General features: G+C 41.5%; 1 protein-coding gene across 5 annotated transcripts in view; it reads left to right on the forward strand.

The window, feature by feature from the left end:
• The window catches only part of FAR2 (fatty acyl-CoA reductase 2), a 146,654-nt gene that overhangs the window by 111,381 nt on the left and 20,083 nt on the right, over positions 1–15,190 (forward strand). For all 5 annotated transcript variants that reach the window (XM_081250088.1, XM_081250087.1, XM_081250085.1 and 2 more), the window contains exon 4: positions 9,011–9,190. In XM_081250088.1, coding sequence (XP_081106214.1) covers positions 9,011–9,190 — 180 coding nt within the window. The remainder of the gene's footprint in view (positions 1–9,010; positions 9,191–15,190) is intronic.

The raw sequence follows: 15,190 nt of genomic DNA on the forward strand, positions 1-15,190 counted from the left end.
TGTTTTAAAAGTTCTTTTTTGAATATGTGCCTTCCTTCCATTATAGTCTCTAATTTTTGTTTCTATAAAGGAAAACTAGAGATTTTTTTTGTGTGTGCTAGGAAATTTCACATATTTATTTCATTCAATTTTCTTTTTTTTTTCTTGTTTTTTTTAATTATTTTATTTTTTTTATTAGTTTCTGCTTTATAACAAAGTGAATCAGTCATACATATACATCTGTTCCCACATCCCTTCCCTCATGCATCTCCCTCCCTCCCACCCTCCCCATCCCACCCCTCCAGGCGGTCACAAAGCACCGAGCTGATCTCCCTGTGCTCTGTGGCTGCTTCCCACTATCTATCTACCTTACGTTTGGTAGTGTATATATGTCCATGCCTCTCTTTCGCTTTGTCACAGCTTACCCTTCCCCCTCCCCATATCCTCAAGTCCATTCTCAAGTAGGTCTGTGTCTTTATTCCCGTTTTACCCCTAGGTTCTTCATGACATTTTTTTTTAATTCCATATATATGTGTTAGCATACAGTATTTGTCTTTCTCTTTCTGAATTACTTCACTCTGTATGACAGACTCTAGGTCTATCCACCTCATTACAAATGGCTCAGTTTCGTTTCTTTTTATGGCTGAGTAATATTCCATTGTATATATGTGCCACATCTTCTTTATCCATTCATCCAATGATGGACATTTAGGTTGTTTCCAGCTCCGGGCTATTGTGAATAGAGCTGCAATGAACATTTTGGTACATGTCTCTTTTTGAATTATGGTTTTCTCAGGGTATATGCCTAGTAGTGGCATTGCTGGGTCATATGGTAGTTCTATTTTTAGTTTTTTAAGGAACCTCCATACTGTTCTCCATAGTGGCCGTACCAATTCACATTCCCACCAGCAGTGCAAGAGTGTTCCCTTTTCTCCACACCCTCTCCAGCATTTATTGTTTCTAGATTTCTTGATGATGGCCATTCTGACTGGTGTGAGATGATATCTCATTGTAGTTTTGATTTGCATTTCTCTAATGATTAATGATGTTGAGCATTCTTTCATGTGTTTGTTGGCAGTCTGTATATCTTCTTTGGAGAAATGCCTATTTAAGTCTTCTGCCCATTTTTGGATCGGGTTGTTTGTTTTTTTGCTATTGAGCTGCATGAGCTGTTTATAAATTTTGGAGATTAATCCTTTGTCAGTTGCTTCATTTGCAAATATTTTCTCCCATTCTGAGGGTTGTCTTTTGGTCTTGTTTATGGTTTCCTTTGCTGTGCAAAAGCTTTGAAGTTTCATTAGGTCCGATTTGTTTATCTTTGTTTTTATTTCCATTTCTCTAGGAGGTGGGTCCAAAAGGATCTTGCTGTGATTTATGTCATAGAGTGTTCTGCGTATGTTTTCCTCTAAGAGTTTGACAGTTTCTGGCCTTACATTTAGGTCTTTAATCCATTTTGAGCTTATTTTTGTGTATGGTGTTAGGGAATGATCTAATCTCATACTTTTACATGTCCCTGTCCAGTTTTCCCAGCACCACTTATTGAAGAGGCTGTCCTTTCTCCACTGTACATTCCTGCCTCCTTTATCAAAGATAAGTTGACCATATGTGCGTGGGTTTATCTCTGGGCTTTCTATCCTGTTCCATTGATCTATCTTTCTGTTTTTGTGCCAGTACCACACTGTCTTGATTACTGTAGCTTTGTAGTATAGTCTGAAGTCAGGGAGCCTGATTCCTCCAGCTCCATTTTTCGTTCTCAAGATTGCTTTGGCTATTCAGGGTCTTTTGTTTCTCCAAACAAATTTTGAAATTTTTTGTTCTAGTTCTGTGAAAAATGCCAGTGGTAGTTTGATAGGGATTGCATTGAATCTGTAGATTGCTTTGGGTAGTAGAGTCATTTTCACAATATTGATTCTTCCAATCCAGGAGCATGGTATATCTCTCCATCTATTTGTAGCATCTTTAATTTCTTTCATCAGTGTCTTATAATTTTCTGCATACAGGTCTTTTGTCTCCTTAGGTAGGTTTATTCCTAGATATTTTTTTCTTTTTGTTGCAATGATAAATGGGAGTGTTTTCTTGATTTCATTTTCAGATTTTTCTTCATTAGTGTACAGGAATGCCAGAGATTTCTGTGCATTAATTTTGTATCCTGCTACTTTACCAAATTCATTGATTAGCTCTAGTAGTTTTCTGGTAGCATCTTTAGGATTCTCTATGTATAGTATCATGTCATCTGCAAACAGTGACAGCTTTACTTCTTCTTTTCCGATTTGGATTCCTTTTATTTCCTTTTCTTCTCTGATTGCTGTGGCTAAAACTTCCAAAACTAAGTTGAATAAGAGTGGTGAGAGTGGGCTGCCTTGTCTTGTTCCTGATCTTAGTGGAAATGGTTTCAATTTTTCACCATTGAGGACAATGTTGGATGTGGGTTTGTCATATATGGCCTTTATTATGTTGAGGAAAGTTCCCTCTATGCCTACTTTCTGCAGGGTTTTTATCATAAATGGGGGTTGAATTTTGTCGAAAGCTTTCTCTGCATCTATTGAGATGATCATATGGTTTTTCTCCTTCAACTTGTTAATATGGTGTATCACATTGATTGATTTGCGTATATTGAAGAATCCTTGCATTCCTGGATTAAACCCCACTTGATCATGATGTATGATCGTTTTAATGTGCTGTTGGATTCTGTTTGCTAGTATTTTGTTGAGGATTTTTGCATCTATGTTCATCAGTGATATTGTAGTTTTCTTTCTTTGTGACATCCTTGCCTGGTTTTGGTATCAAGGTGATGGTGGCCTCATAGAATGAGTTGGGGAGTGTTCCTTCCTCTGAAATTGTTTGGAAGAGTTTGAGAAGGATGGGTGTTAGCTCTTCTCTAAATGTTTGAGAGAATTCGCCTGTGAAGTCATCTGGTCCTGGGCTTTTGTTTGTTGGAAGATTTTTAATCACAGTTTCAATTTCAGTGCTTGTGATTGGTCTATTCATATTTTCTATTTCTTCCTGAGTCAGTCTCGGCAGGTTGTGCATTTCTAAGAATTTGTCCATTTCTTCCAGGTTGTCCATTTTATTGGCATAGAGTTGCTTGTAGTAATCTCTCATGATCTTTTGTATTTCTGCACTGTCAGTTGTTACTTCTCCTTTTTCATTTCTAATTCTATTGATTTGAGTCTTCTCCTCCTTTTCTTGATGAGTCTGGCTAATGGTTTATCGATTTTGTTTATCTTCTCAAAGAACCAGCTTTTAGTTTTATTGATCTTTGCTATCGTTTCCTGCATTTCTTTTTCATTTATTTCTGATCTGATCTTTATGATTTCTTTCCTTCTGCTAGCTTTGGGGGTTTTTTGTTCTTCTTTCTCTAATTGCTTTAGGTGCAGGGTCAGGTTGTTTGCTCGAGATGTTTCCTGTTTCTTAAGGTGGGATTGTATTGCTATAAACTTCCCCCTTAAAACTGCTTTTGCTGCGTCCCATAGGTTTTGGGTCGTCGTGTCTCCATTGTCATTTGTTTCTAGCTATTTTTTAATTTCCTCTTTGATTTCTTCAGTGATCACTTCGTTATTGAGTAGTGTATTGTTTAGCCTCCATGTGTTTGTATTTTTTACAGATCTTTTCCTGTAATTGATGTCTAGTCTCATAGCATTGTGGTCGGAAAAGATACTTGATACAATTTCAATTTTCTTAAATTTACCAAGGCTTGATTTGTGACCCAAGATATGATCTATCCTGGAGAATGTTCCATGAGCACTTGAGAAAAATGTGTATTCTGTTGTTTTTGGATGGAATGTCCTATAAATATCAATTAAGTCCATCTTGTTTAATGTATCATTTAAAGCTTGTGTTTCCTTATTTATTTTCATTTTGGATGATCTGTCCATTGGTGAAAGTGGGGTGTTAAAGTCCCCTACTATGAGTGTGTTACTGTCGATTTCCCCTTTTATGGCTGTTAGTATTTGCCTTATGTATTGAGGTGCTCCTATGTTGGGTGCATAAATATTTACAATTGTTATATCTTCTTCTTGGATCGATCCCTTGATCATTATGTAGTGTCCTTCTTTGTCTCTTTTAATAGTCTTTATTTTAAAGTCTATTTTGTCTGATATAAGAATTGCTACTCCAGCTTTCTTTTGATTTCCATTTGCATGGAATATCTTTTTCCATCCCCTTACTTTCAATCTGTATGTCTCTCTAGGTCTGAAGTGGGTCTCTTGTAGACAGCAGTTTTGTAGACAGTTTTTGTATCCATTCAGCCAATCTGTGTCTTTTGGTGGGAGCATTTAGTCCATTTATATTTAAGGTAATTATTGATATGTATGTTCCTATTCCCATTTCGTTAATTGCTTTGGGTTCATTTTTGTAGGTATATTCCTTCTGTTGTGTTTCTTGCCTAGAGAAGTTCCTTTAGCATTTGTTGTAAAGCTGGTTTGGTGGTGCTGAACTCTCTCAGCTTTTGCTTGTCTGTAAAGGTTTTAATTTCTCCATCAAATCTGAATGACATCCTTGCTGGGTAGAGTAATCTTGGTTGCAGGTTTCTCTCCTTCATCACTTTAATTATGTCCTGCCACTCCCTTCTGGCTTGTAGAGTTTCTGCTGAGAGATCAGCTGTTAACCTGATGGGGATTCCCTTTTTTCCCTTGCTGCTTTTAATATGATTTCTTTGTGTTTAATTTTTGACAGTTTGATTAATATGTGTCTTGGCGTATTTCTCCTTGGATTTATTCTGTATGGGACTCTCTGTGCCTCCTGGACTTGATTAACTATTTCCTTTCCCATATTAGGGAAGTTTTCAACTATAATCTCTTCAAATATTTTCTCAGTCCCTTTCTTTTTCTCTTCTTCTTCTGGAACCCCTATAATTCGAATGTTGGTGTGTTTAATGTTGTCCCAGAGGTCTCTGAGACTGTCCTCTGTTCTTTTCATTCTTTTTTCTTTATTTTGCTCTGCAGCAGTTATTTCCACTATTTTATCTTCCACCTCACTTATCCGTTCTTCTGCCTCAGTTATTCTGCTATTGATCCCATCTAGAATATTTTTCATTTCATTTATTGTGTTTTTAAGCGATGCTTGATTCATCTTTAGTTCTTCTAGGTCCTTGTTAACTGTTTCTTGCATTTTGTCTATTCTATTTCCAAGATTTTGGATCTTGGAAGTAGAATCTTGGATCATCTTTACTATCATTATTCTGAATTCTTTTTCAGGTAGACTGCCTATTACCTCTTCATTTGTTAGGTCTGATAGGTTTTTATCTTGCTCCTTCACCTGCTGTGTGTTTTTCTGTCTTCTCATTTTGCTTATGTTATTGTGTTTGGGGTCTCCTTTTTGCAGGCTGCAGATTCGTAGTTCCCGTTGTTTTTGGTGTCTGACCCCAGTGGCTAAGGTTGTTTCAGTAGGTTGTGTAGGCTTCCTGGTGGGGGGGACTAGAGCCTGTGTTCTGGTGGTTGAGGCTCGATCTTGTCTTTCTGGTGGACAGGTCCACGTCTGGTGGTGTGTTTTGGGGTGCCTGTGGCCTTATTATGTTTTTAGGCAGCCTCTATGTTAATGGGTGGGGTTGTGTTCCTGCCTTGCTAGTTGCTTGGCATAGGGTGACCAGCACTGTAGTTTGCTGGTCGTTGACTGAAGCTGGGTGCTGGTGTTGAGATGGAGATCTCTGGGAGATTTTCGCTGCTTGATATTATGTGGAGCTGGGAGGTCTCTTGTGGACCCGTGTCCTGAAGTTGGCTCTCCCACTTCAGAGGCACAGCACTGACTCCTGGCTGCAGCACCAAGAGCCTTTCATCTACCCGGCTCAGAATAAAAGGGAGAAAAAGTAGAAAGAAAGAATTAGTAGAAGAAAGAAAGAGAGAGAGAAAGAAAGGAAGAAGGAAAGAAAGGAAGGAAGGAAGAAAGAAAGGAGGGAGGGAGGGAGGGAGGAAGGATGGAAATAAAGAAAGAAAGGAGGGAGGGAGGGAGGAATGAAAGAAAAAGGAAGAGTGAATGGAAGAAGGGAGGGAGGGAGGGAGGAAGGAAAGAAAAAAAGAAAGACAGGAGGGAGCGAGGGAGGAAGGAAAGAAAAAGAAAGTGAAAGGAAGAGGGGTGGGAGGGAGGGAGGAAGGAAAGAAATACAGGAGGGAGGGAGGGAGGGAGGAAGGAAAGAAAGAGAAAGAAGGAAAGGAGGGGCGCAGGGAGGGAGGGAGGAAGGGAAGGTAGGAAAAAAGAAAGAGCAGGTAAAGTAAAATAGAATAAAGTATGAAATATAGTAGCGTTATTAAAATTTAAAAGTAATTATTGAAAAAAAAAACGGACCGATAGAACCCTGGGACATATGGTGGAAGCAAAGCTATACAGAGAGAATCTTACACAGAAGAATACACATACACATTCACAAAAAGAGAGCAGGGGGAAAAATCAAAAATCTTGCTCTCCAAGTCCACCTCCTCAATTTAGGTTACTTCGTTGTAAAAAGAGGAAAAGGGTGAGAAGTCTGAAATCTTGCTAAGTCCACCTCCTTAATTTGGGATAATTCGTTGTAAAAAGAGGAAGAGGGAGGAAAGCCTTAAATCGTGTCCTCAAAGTCCACTTCCTCAATTTGGGATGATTCACTGTCCATTCATGCACTCCACAGATGCAGGGCACATCAAGTGGACCGTGGAGCTTTAATCCGCTGCCTCCGAGGCTGCACAGAGAGTTTCCCTGTCTCTGCTCTGCTCTCACAGCTCCCGGGTCTCAGCCTTGGACCGGCCCCGCCTCTGCGCGTAGGTCGCCGGAGGGCGTCCGTTCTTCGCTCAGACAGGACGGGTTTAAAGGAGCCGCTGATTCGGGGGCTCTGGCTCACTCAGGCAGAGGGGAGGGAGGGGCGCGCAGAGTGGGGCGGGCCTGCGGCAGCAGAGGCCGGCGTGACGTTGCACCAGACCGAGGCGCTCCGTGCGCTTTCCCGGGAAAGCCGTCCCCGGGTTCCGGGCCCCCGGCAGTGGCGGGGTGCACAGGCCCCCCGGAAGGCGGGGCGGACAGTGACCCGCGCTCGCACACAGGCCCCGCGGCGGCAGCAGCAGCAGCCGCCCCAGCGTCCCACGCCCGTCTCCGGGGTCCGCGCCTTTAGCCGCGGCTCGCGCCCGTCTCCGGCGCTTCCCCAAGCAGCCCTCTTAATGCCCTCTCCTCGCGCACCAGGAAACAAAAGGGAAGAAAAAGCCTCTTGCCTCTTCGGCAGCTCCAGACCCTTTCCCCGGACTCCCTCCGGGCTAGCCGTGGTGCACTAACCGCCTCAGGCTCTCTTCCTGCCGCCAGCCCCAGTCCTCTCCCTGCGCTCCGACTGAAAGCCGATACCCGAGCCTCAGCTCCCAGCCCCGCCCGCCCCGGCGGCCGAGCAGACAAGCCTCTCGGGCTGGTGTGTGCCTGAGGGCACCGATCCTCTGTGCCGGAATCTCTCCGCTTTGCCCTCCACACCCCTGTTGCTGTGCTCTCCTCCGCTACTCCGAAGCTTTCCCCCTCCGCCACCTGCAGTCTCCGCCCGCGAAGGGGCTTGTAGTGTGTGGAAACCTTTCCTCCTTCACGGCTCCCTCCCACTGGTGCAGGTCCCGTCCCTATCCTTTTGTCTCTGTTTATTCTTTTTTCTTTTGCCCTATCCAGGTATGTGGGGACTTTCTTGCCTTTTGGGGGGTCTGAGGTCTTCTGTCAGCGTTCAGTAGGTGTTCTGTAGGAGTTGTTCCACGTGTAGATGAATTTCTGATGTATCTGTGGGGAGGAAGGTGATCTCCGCGTCTTACTCTTCCGCCATCTTCCCAGGGTCCCCTCTGATTTTTTTATATGACTTTTATAAGTGGACACATCACTGAATTATGTTATTGTTCATTCCAGTTTTTTCAGCTGCTTGTTTGTTTTCCAGATATAATCTGATAGTCATTTCTGGATTGCCTTTGCAGTGTTTGTACTTATTAATTAATTTTATTTTCCTCTCTAATTATAAGGCTGGAACTTCAGAGCAGTGTTAAGCAGTAGTGATTGTTGGCATTCTTCTTGGCCCAACTTTAAAATCAGTGCTCCTTACTTTTCACCATGAAGCGTGACACAGGCTAGCAAATTAAAATATATATTTTTAAATTATTTTCTTCCTCTTTTAGTGAATTTATAAAAATTGATTTGGAAATAGATATTGAATGTCATTTTTAAACTTTTCTCTCTCTATATATATATATACATGATCATGTATTTTTTTCTCTTTTTGAGTTAGATTAATAGGTTTCCTGATTTTGTATGAAACATGTATTTCTAGAAAGAACTATTTCATTGTCATCACATGTTTATAAAGCTTTGTATTCTATTAGGTAAAATTTAGGATTTTGACATCAATTTTTTTTTGAAGTAAAGTTGATTTACAATGTTGTGCTAATTTCTGCTGTACAGCAAATTGATTCAGTTATACATATATATACATTCTTTTTTATATTCTTTTCCATTATGGTTTATCACAAGATATTGAATATAGTTCCCTGTGCTCTACAGTAGGACCTTGTTGTTTATCCATCCTGTATATAATAGTTTGCATCTGCTAATCAGACTCCCAATCTGTCCCTCCCCCATCCCCTCCCCCTTGGCAACCACATCTGTTCTCTATTGACATCATTATTTATGTCTGACCTGTACCTTTGCAATAGAAACATATTTCTCATTCTATATTCACTGTTGCTCTCCTCCAATTTATTTGAATTTTCTAATTTAAGTTAGATGCCTAATTTATGTTTTTTGTTCTTTTAATGGCTGCTTAAGAGGCCCCTTTATAAATTCAGAGGATTGCGATTTTTTTCCTTCTGGTTGATTTAGAACCATGTGACCTCTAAATGCAACATGCACCATAGGATTTATGTGCACAGAAAACATCATCAACATATTATACATTCCAAGTATCACATAACTTTGTGGCCATGACCTGTACTTTTCTTCCTGGTCCTTTGATGCAGCCACCAAAATCAGATGGATATGCCAGTTATTGGAGTGGGTGCAGTTCCAGCCAAACGGGATGTGAGTTGCCTCACTGCATTTCCTTCTGTCTAATCTTCTCCAGACATGCCGTGCAGCTTAACGTCACTGCCACCCAGCAGCTCTTGCTCATGGCCAGTCAGATGCCAAACTTGGAAGCCTTCATACACATCTCTACTGCCTTTTCAAATTGTAACCTGAAGCACATTGATGAAGTCATCTATCCATGCCCTGTGGAGCCAAAAAAAATCATCGACTCCATGGAGTAAGTTGGGTTAAATGAGGGGGTGAAGGGTGGGCAGACTGTTGTTCTCTTTAGCTCTTTGTAGTCGTTCATTTATAAGGTAACAAAGTGAGACACTCTTGGAGCAAAATGCTTCGAAAAGGTGCCAGCTTTATCTCCCTGTCCTTGCTATTCCCTCCATCCCCGGTGGAGAATATAGTGCCTGGTGATGGAGCGGGGATAGGGGTAGAAAAGTCCTACAGAAAAGTTGTATTGAGTAGTTTAGGATTGCATAAAGTACTTGAGAGTACTTTACAAGGAAGTGGTTTCTCAGTTCTCAGTGAACTCAGCATTGTTACTAGATAAGGGAAGTATCATACATAGTATAGACGTTCAGAAGAAAGGTTTTGGCATCAGACTGGCAAAGGTACTGCAACTTCCTAGCTATGTGACCTTGAGCAAGTTCTTTGACCTCTCTGAGCCTTAGTTCCTTCATTTGTAAAATGAGGCTAATAATAGTCCCTGTCCTTATAGCTGTGATGATAAAGTGAGTTATATAAAGCAATGATTGCAGTGCTAGGGAGTGTTTAATAGCAGTTAATCAAAAGGTTAATAAAGAAGAACTAATAGAGAAGAGAAATTTCTTCCAAATCTGGCAGAAAGTGTTGGTCTCTTGCTCTATTCAGCTGAGAGGCACTTTTCTTACTGTACTGTTATGCGTGAGAGACAGAGGTCTAGCATTTTTCTATATTTGCCAACTAACAGGAACCACTTTCTTTTTAGGACATGGCCCTGGTCTCAGAATAAGTATACTTTTCTTTCTGCCTCTTCATTCTTCTGTTCCATTTACCAAGTTTACCTTGTTTTGTTTGTTTTTTCAAAAGACTCTGCATAAAAAGTATTATAACAGAGAAAATAGACCGTTTCCTGGTGAATTTGCCATATTTTAATTTCTTATAATACTGTATCTTCTATTTAAGGTATACTCTTTAAAATGAAGCTTTAGCTAAATCAAGAGTTTATTCCCTTCAGGGCAAACATTTTTATCTATACAGCTCTGGTAATATATATTTTTACCCGTCATTTAAAAATATCCAGGACAAAGAAAAATGAAAGTCATCTAAAGGAGCCGGAGGTTGCTTAAGTTGCTAATAAATGATGATTTGCTTAATTGGTGCAAAGGAACCTTTCAGAGTCCAAAGTTTGTCAGGATAGTTGGAGAAAAGACACTGATGCCAAAGTCAGTGCAGGAAAGTCGATGTCTAAAGCCTTGGCATGTTTTCAGGATGGAATTGATTTGTTTGTCATTTACCCAGCCCCTTACAGCATTGTCTCTGGGTAAATGTGGTGTTTATGGATGTGATAAGCCCAGGAAAGGAACACAGGCCCATTTGATTCCCGACCCTGCCATTGAGATTCCAGAGGCTCAGTCCACTGTTAACCCCCAACCCCTGACAGACCTTAGCACGATTTGAGGAAGGATCTCTGAGAGGTCACCAGAGAAAAGAGCTAGGAAATGGAGATTCAGTTCACCCATACCACTTCCTCCCTCCCAGACTGTGTCCAGATGCTCAAAAACCCCAGATTTCAAAGAATAAGCTCACCTCCCAGAGGAGGAGTTGATTTATAGTCAGGCATTTGGCACTTCCCCTACTCCCCACTATATGTCAACTGGTAAAGGCAGGTAATGACTACATGATTGATGATTGAACTGTAATTGACTTGCGTACAAAATTTATGTCTGTCTGTCTTGTACTGCTCCCAGAGGAGAACAATTATTTTTAAACATATATATATAGCCAAACAGAACTAGGAATAAAATTATATTTTATCTCAACAGAATTCATTTTGAATGCAATTAAGGAAATAAAGGTGTTTTTTTTTAAACAGGGGGAACATCATTACTACAATTTATTTGTTCAGGATTTTATACTAAGGACCATCTGTCCAGCCCATCCCTCTCAGCCCTGCTCTTACATTACATTTGTGCTGCAGTCACGCGGAAGTACTCACCCCTCTCTCTCTTACCTCGCTGCCTTTGCTTAGGTGGTTCTGTTTCTAGAAACTACTTCCTCCTCTGCTTCCCCTGGTGAGTTCCTATCCAGACATCAAAGCTCTCTTCTCGGAGCCCACAGGCTCAGGTGGCCATTCCTGGTGCTCCCAGAGTGCTCATCTTCATCACTGTGCTTAGCACAGGTCATTCCAAATGTCTGGTTATTCATCTGTGTTCCCCAGTGGACAATGAACTTCTCAAAGGAGGAGAGTATCTCTTGCTCCTTCTTGCTCTCCAGGGCCAGCACATAGTAGGAACTCAAATATTTGCTGAATGAATGAACACTTTTTTTTTTTTTTTTTTTTTTTTTTGTGGTACGCGGGCCTCTCACTGTTGTGGCCTCTCCCGTTGCGGAGCACAGGCTCCGGACGTGCAGGCTCAGCGACCATGGCTCACGGGCCCAGCCGCTCCGCGGCATGTGGGATCTTCCCGGACCGGGGCACGAACCCGAGTCCCCTGCATCGGCAGGCGGACTCTCAACCACTGTGCCACCAGGGAAGCCAAAATGAGCACTTTTTGATGGAACTGGATGATTGTTGTTCATACCACTCCAGTTGGTATTTTTTGTTCTTGTTTCTTTGTTTGTTTAGACAAAGCAAGAATAGATGACAGAATTCCACAGCAAGCTGATATTTGGGGATGTGAAGTCTTGTGTATAAAATACCTATATGCCCACATCTTATCCCTGTTTCAGATTGCACTTTTTTTCTTCTTAAACTTTGAATAAAACCTATGTGTTAAGTTTGGAATAATGCTTTGACTAAATCCCAGCAGCCCATCACCAACTAGACCATTGTACATGACTGTTTCAACAATTCCTACATCAGATGGAATTTTCTGAATAACAAGTAGCATTAAATTTTAGAATGGGGCCTCCCTGGTGGCACAGTGGTTGAGAGTCCGCCTGCCGATGCAGGGGATACGGGTTCGTGCCCTGGTCTGGGAAGATCCCACATGCCGCGGAGCGGCTGGGCCCGTGAGCCATGGCCGCTGGGCCTGCGCATCCGGAGCCTGTGCTCCGCAACGGGAGAAGCCACAACAGTGAGAGGCCCGCATACCGCAAAAAGAAAAAAAAAAAAAATTTTAGAATGACAAATAGCATTAAAGTTATTCCTAATAAACATTAGTGTACTTAAATCCAGGTTTGGTTGTGTGTTTTAAGAAAATATTTTTCTCTGATTTCATCTCTATTTTGTAATTATAGTAACTGTAGTTAAAATAAAATTAGTTTCCAAGAATTTTAGGTTTCTATCTCCCTTGGAAATTTTTACGGAGCACAGGCTCCGGACGTGCAGGCTCAGCGACCATGGCTCACGGCCCAGCCGCTCTGCGGCATGTGGGATCTTGCCGGACCGGGGCACGAACCCGTGTCCCCTGCATCGGCAGGCGGACTCTCAACCACTGCGCCACCAGGGAAGCCCGGAAATTTTTATTAACAGTAACCCCGTGGGGTTCTGTCATTGTTCTTAATACTGCAGTGGTCCTCATTTTTTTTAAAGGAACCAGGAGTTAGACAACAGGAAAATGATCAATTTCCCACTGCCCTCACTTTGTGTTGTCTTTCAATTCCTAGATGCTTTAATCCAGTCAAAGTTCCTGATAGATTTGTACCTATTAAAAATCATGTTTTAGGGCTTCCCTGGTGTCGCGGTGGTTGAGAGTCCGCCTGCCGATGCAGGGGACACGGGTTCGTGCCCTGGTCCGGGAAGATAGCACATGTCGCGGAGCGGCTGGGCCCGTGAGCCATGGCCGCTGAGCCTGCGCATCCGGAGCCTGTGCTCCGCAACGGGAGAGGCCGCAGCAGTGAGAGGCCCACGTTCCGCAAAAAGAAAAAAAAAATCATATTTTAAGCACCAGAAGACACAGGTGATCTGCCAGGTGAAAGAGAAAAGTTGTTTCTTGATCAAACACTAATTGCAGTCAGCCATGGCAGATGTGCTGCATGTAGAGCATGTGAGAAGCAGGGAAACTGAGGTCACAGCAGCCTCGGTAACGGCCCTTTGGGAAATACAAAAAGAGGTCAAATGTTGAAAAGTAGTTTTGCCTTTGTGCTGAAGAGCACATTGTTAACACTAAGAATGCTTATCTATTCTAGGGGAAAGGAAGAAGCTGGTTTTAGCAGTTGTGCTTTTATTGTCAGGATTGTACAGCGTTAGGATGGCATCTAAGCAGCTGACAAAAAAAACCTGTCATTTCTGTGTACCACACTGCGAATCAGAGCAGGGTTAAACTGTTTCTTAAGCAAAATGAATAATGTTCATGTTGTCAGGTCACTGGAGCCAGAATAGGTGCTCAGTGGAAGTCTATAGGGTAATACAGAGGCCAAGTCACCACAAGCATTAGGCTCAGATATACCCTTTTCCCCAATAAAAGGTTCATATTTACTTTGAATCCTGTTAAATTCATTCTGAAGCCAACTCTGCCAAACTGAAGTTGGTCAACCTTTAAGCTTCCCAGCACTTTTCACCACTGCCGCAAGACATTAACTTCCAATTTTTCTTCATTCTCTGCAAAGACATCCCCTCTCTTACTTGCCCACAGTCTCCCTACAGCCCCACCTCCTTCTGGGTTCACCCATTCTGTCCTATCATTATCCATCTCAGCTTCCCAAACCTTTGCCAGCACATAAATTGGCCAATCAAGACTGTCTTGCGGGAGGACACACATTTACTGAATAAGGTAGCTCGTTCCTGTGGGCAGAAAGGTGATTGGACACAGAGATAAAAAACATAAAAAACATAATCCCTTCTGGATTCATTGTAAAGTGGGGAAACAGACACATAGGCGAGAACATACGGCATGATAATCAAGGGAAGAACATAATCCAGATGAGAAAAAAGAGATCAAAGGCTACCATGAAGCAGTGTGTCCAGTATTTACTCCCAGACACCTTTTCCGATATACTTCTAGGTATATCTAGCTTGCCCTGCTTATTGCATAAGAAAATTAGGAGGCAAATACATATTACTCTTGCTCTTTCATTCAGTAAATATGTAAATTATGAAATTAATGATATTAGGAGATTGAATACATAAGTTTCAAATCAAAAAAGTAATATTTAGAGGAAATTGTGTGTGTGTGTGTGACACACACAGCCTTCTGAAGTCTTCAATAACTTTTTGCTTCTTTTGAAGCTATTAAGTACAAGTTTAGTATTTGGAACCCGTGGGTTCAGACATCTTGAGTACACTGAAGGACATTGGCTTTAATTTCAGAAATTTTCTTTGGTTTATATGCTGTCATTTTTCCTGGCTAACTTATTCGCTATTTTAAAAACTGATCGAGAACAAAGAACAGCAGCAACTCAAACTCTGGTAAAGAAGAGCATGAACTGATTTTAGGTCCTGGAAAGGACATCACTTAACCAATGGCTGTGCATATTTGTTACATTAATCTCCTCTTCAAACCTGGGAAATGGCCGGATGAGATATGGTCTGTTTGGCTGTATTAGAAAAGATATTGTTAAACCAACTATTACCTTTGTAGCTATATCCTTCTTGGTTGTTTTACTAAAAATAGAAGGTCTTAGATTTGTTGGCTCATTTTGTTTTATCAAATAGCTCTAAGTGTAGTTGTAAATATTCCTGTTTGTCTTCATATAACCTGAAAATTTATAACAGATATAATTATTGCCATTTTTTCATAAGTGAAAATGGAGGAAACGAGAAGATGATACAGTAGAATATGGGGGAGCCTCAAATAGTAGAGGCAGACCATCTACAGAACACGACAAATTCTTTTGCTTTGTGTTCTTAGAAACCTATGAAACCAATATTTTCTAAGATGAGCTAACTCACCAAACTTGGGGAAGCCTCCAGGTGTTACCCTTTCCATGCACACCAACAGCAATAACAGCACATAGTACCAGCCATGTGACATACAATCCTAGCATTGCTGGCTTCTGATGTTTTCTTAAAATTGTCTTTTTTTACAGCCTTAATAAAATTAGGCTGTATTTCTTCTGACCCAGTTTTTGTAACCTGATGTTT

Source organism: Mesoplodon bidens (genome assembly GCF_964165515.1).
Source record: "Mesoplodon bidens genome assembly, chromosome: 11".
NCBI lineage: Eukaryota > Metazoa > Chordata > Mammalia > Artiodactyla > Ziphiidae > Mesoplodon > Mesoplodon bidens.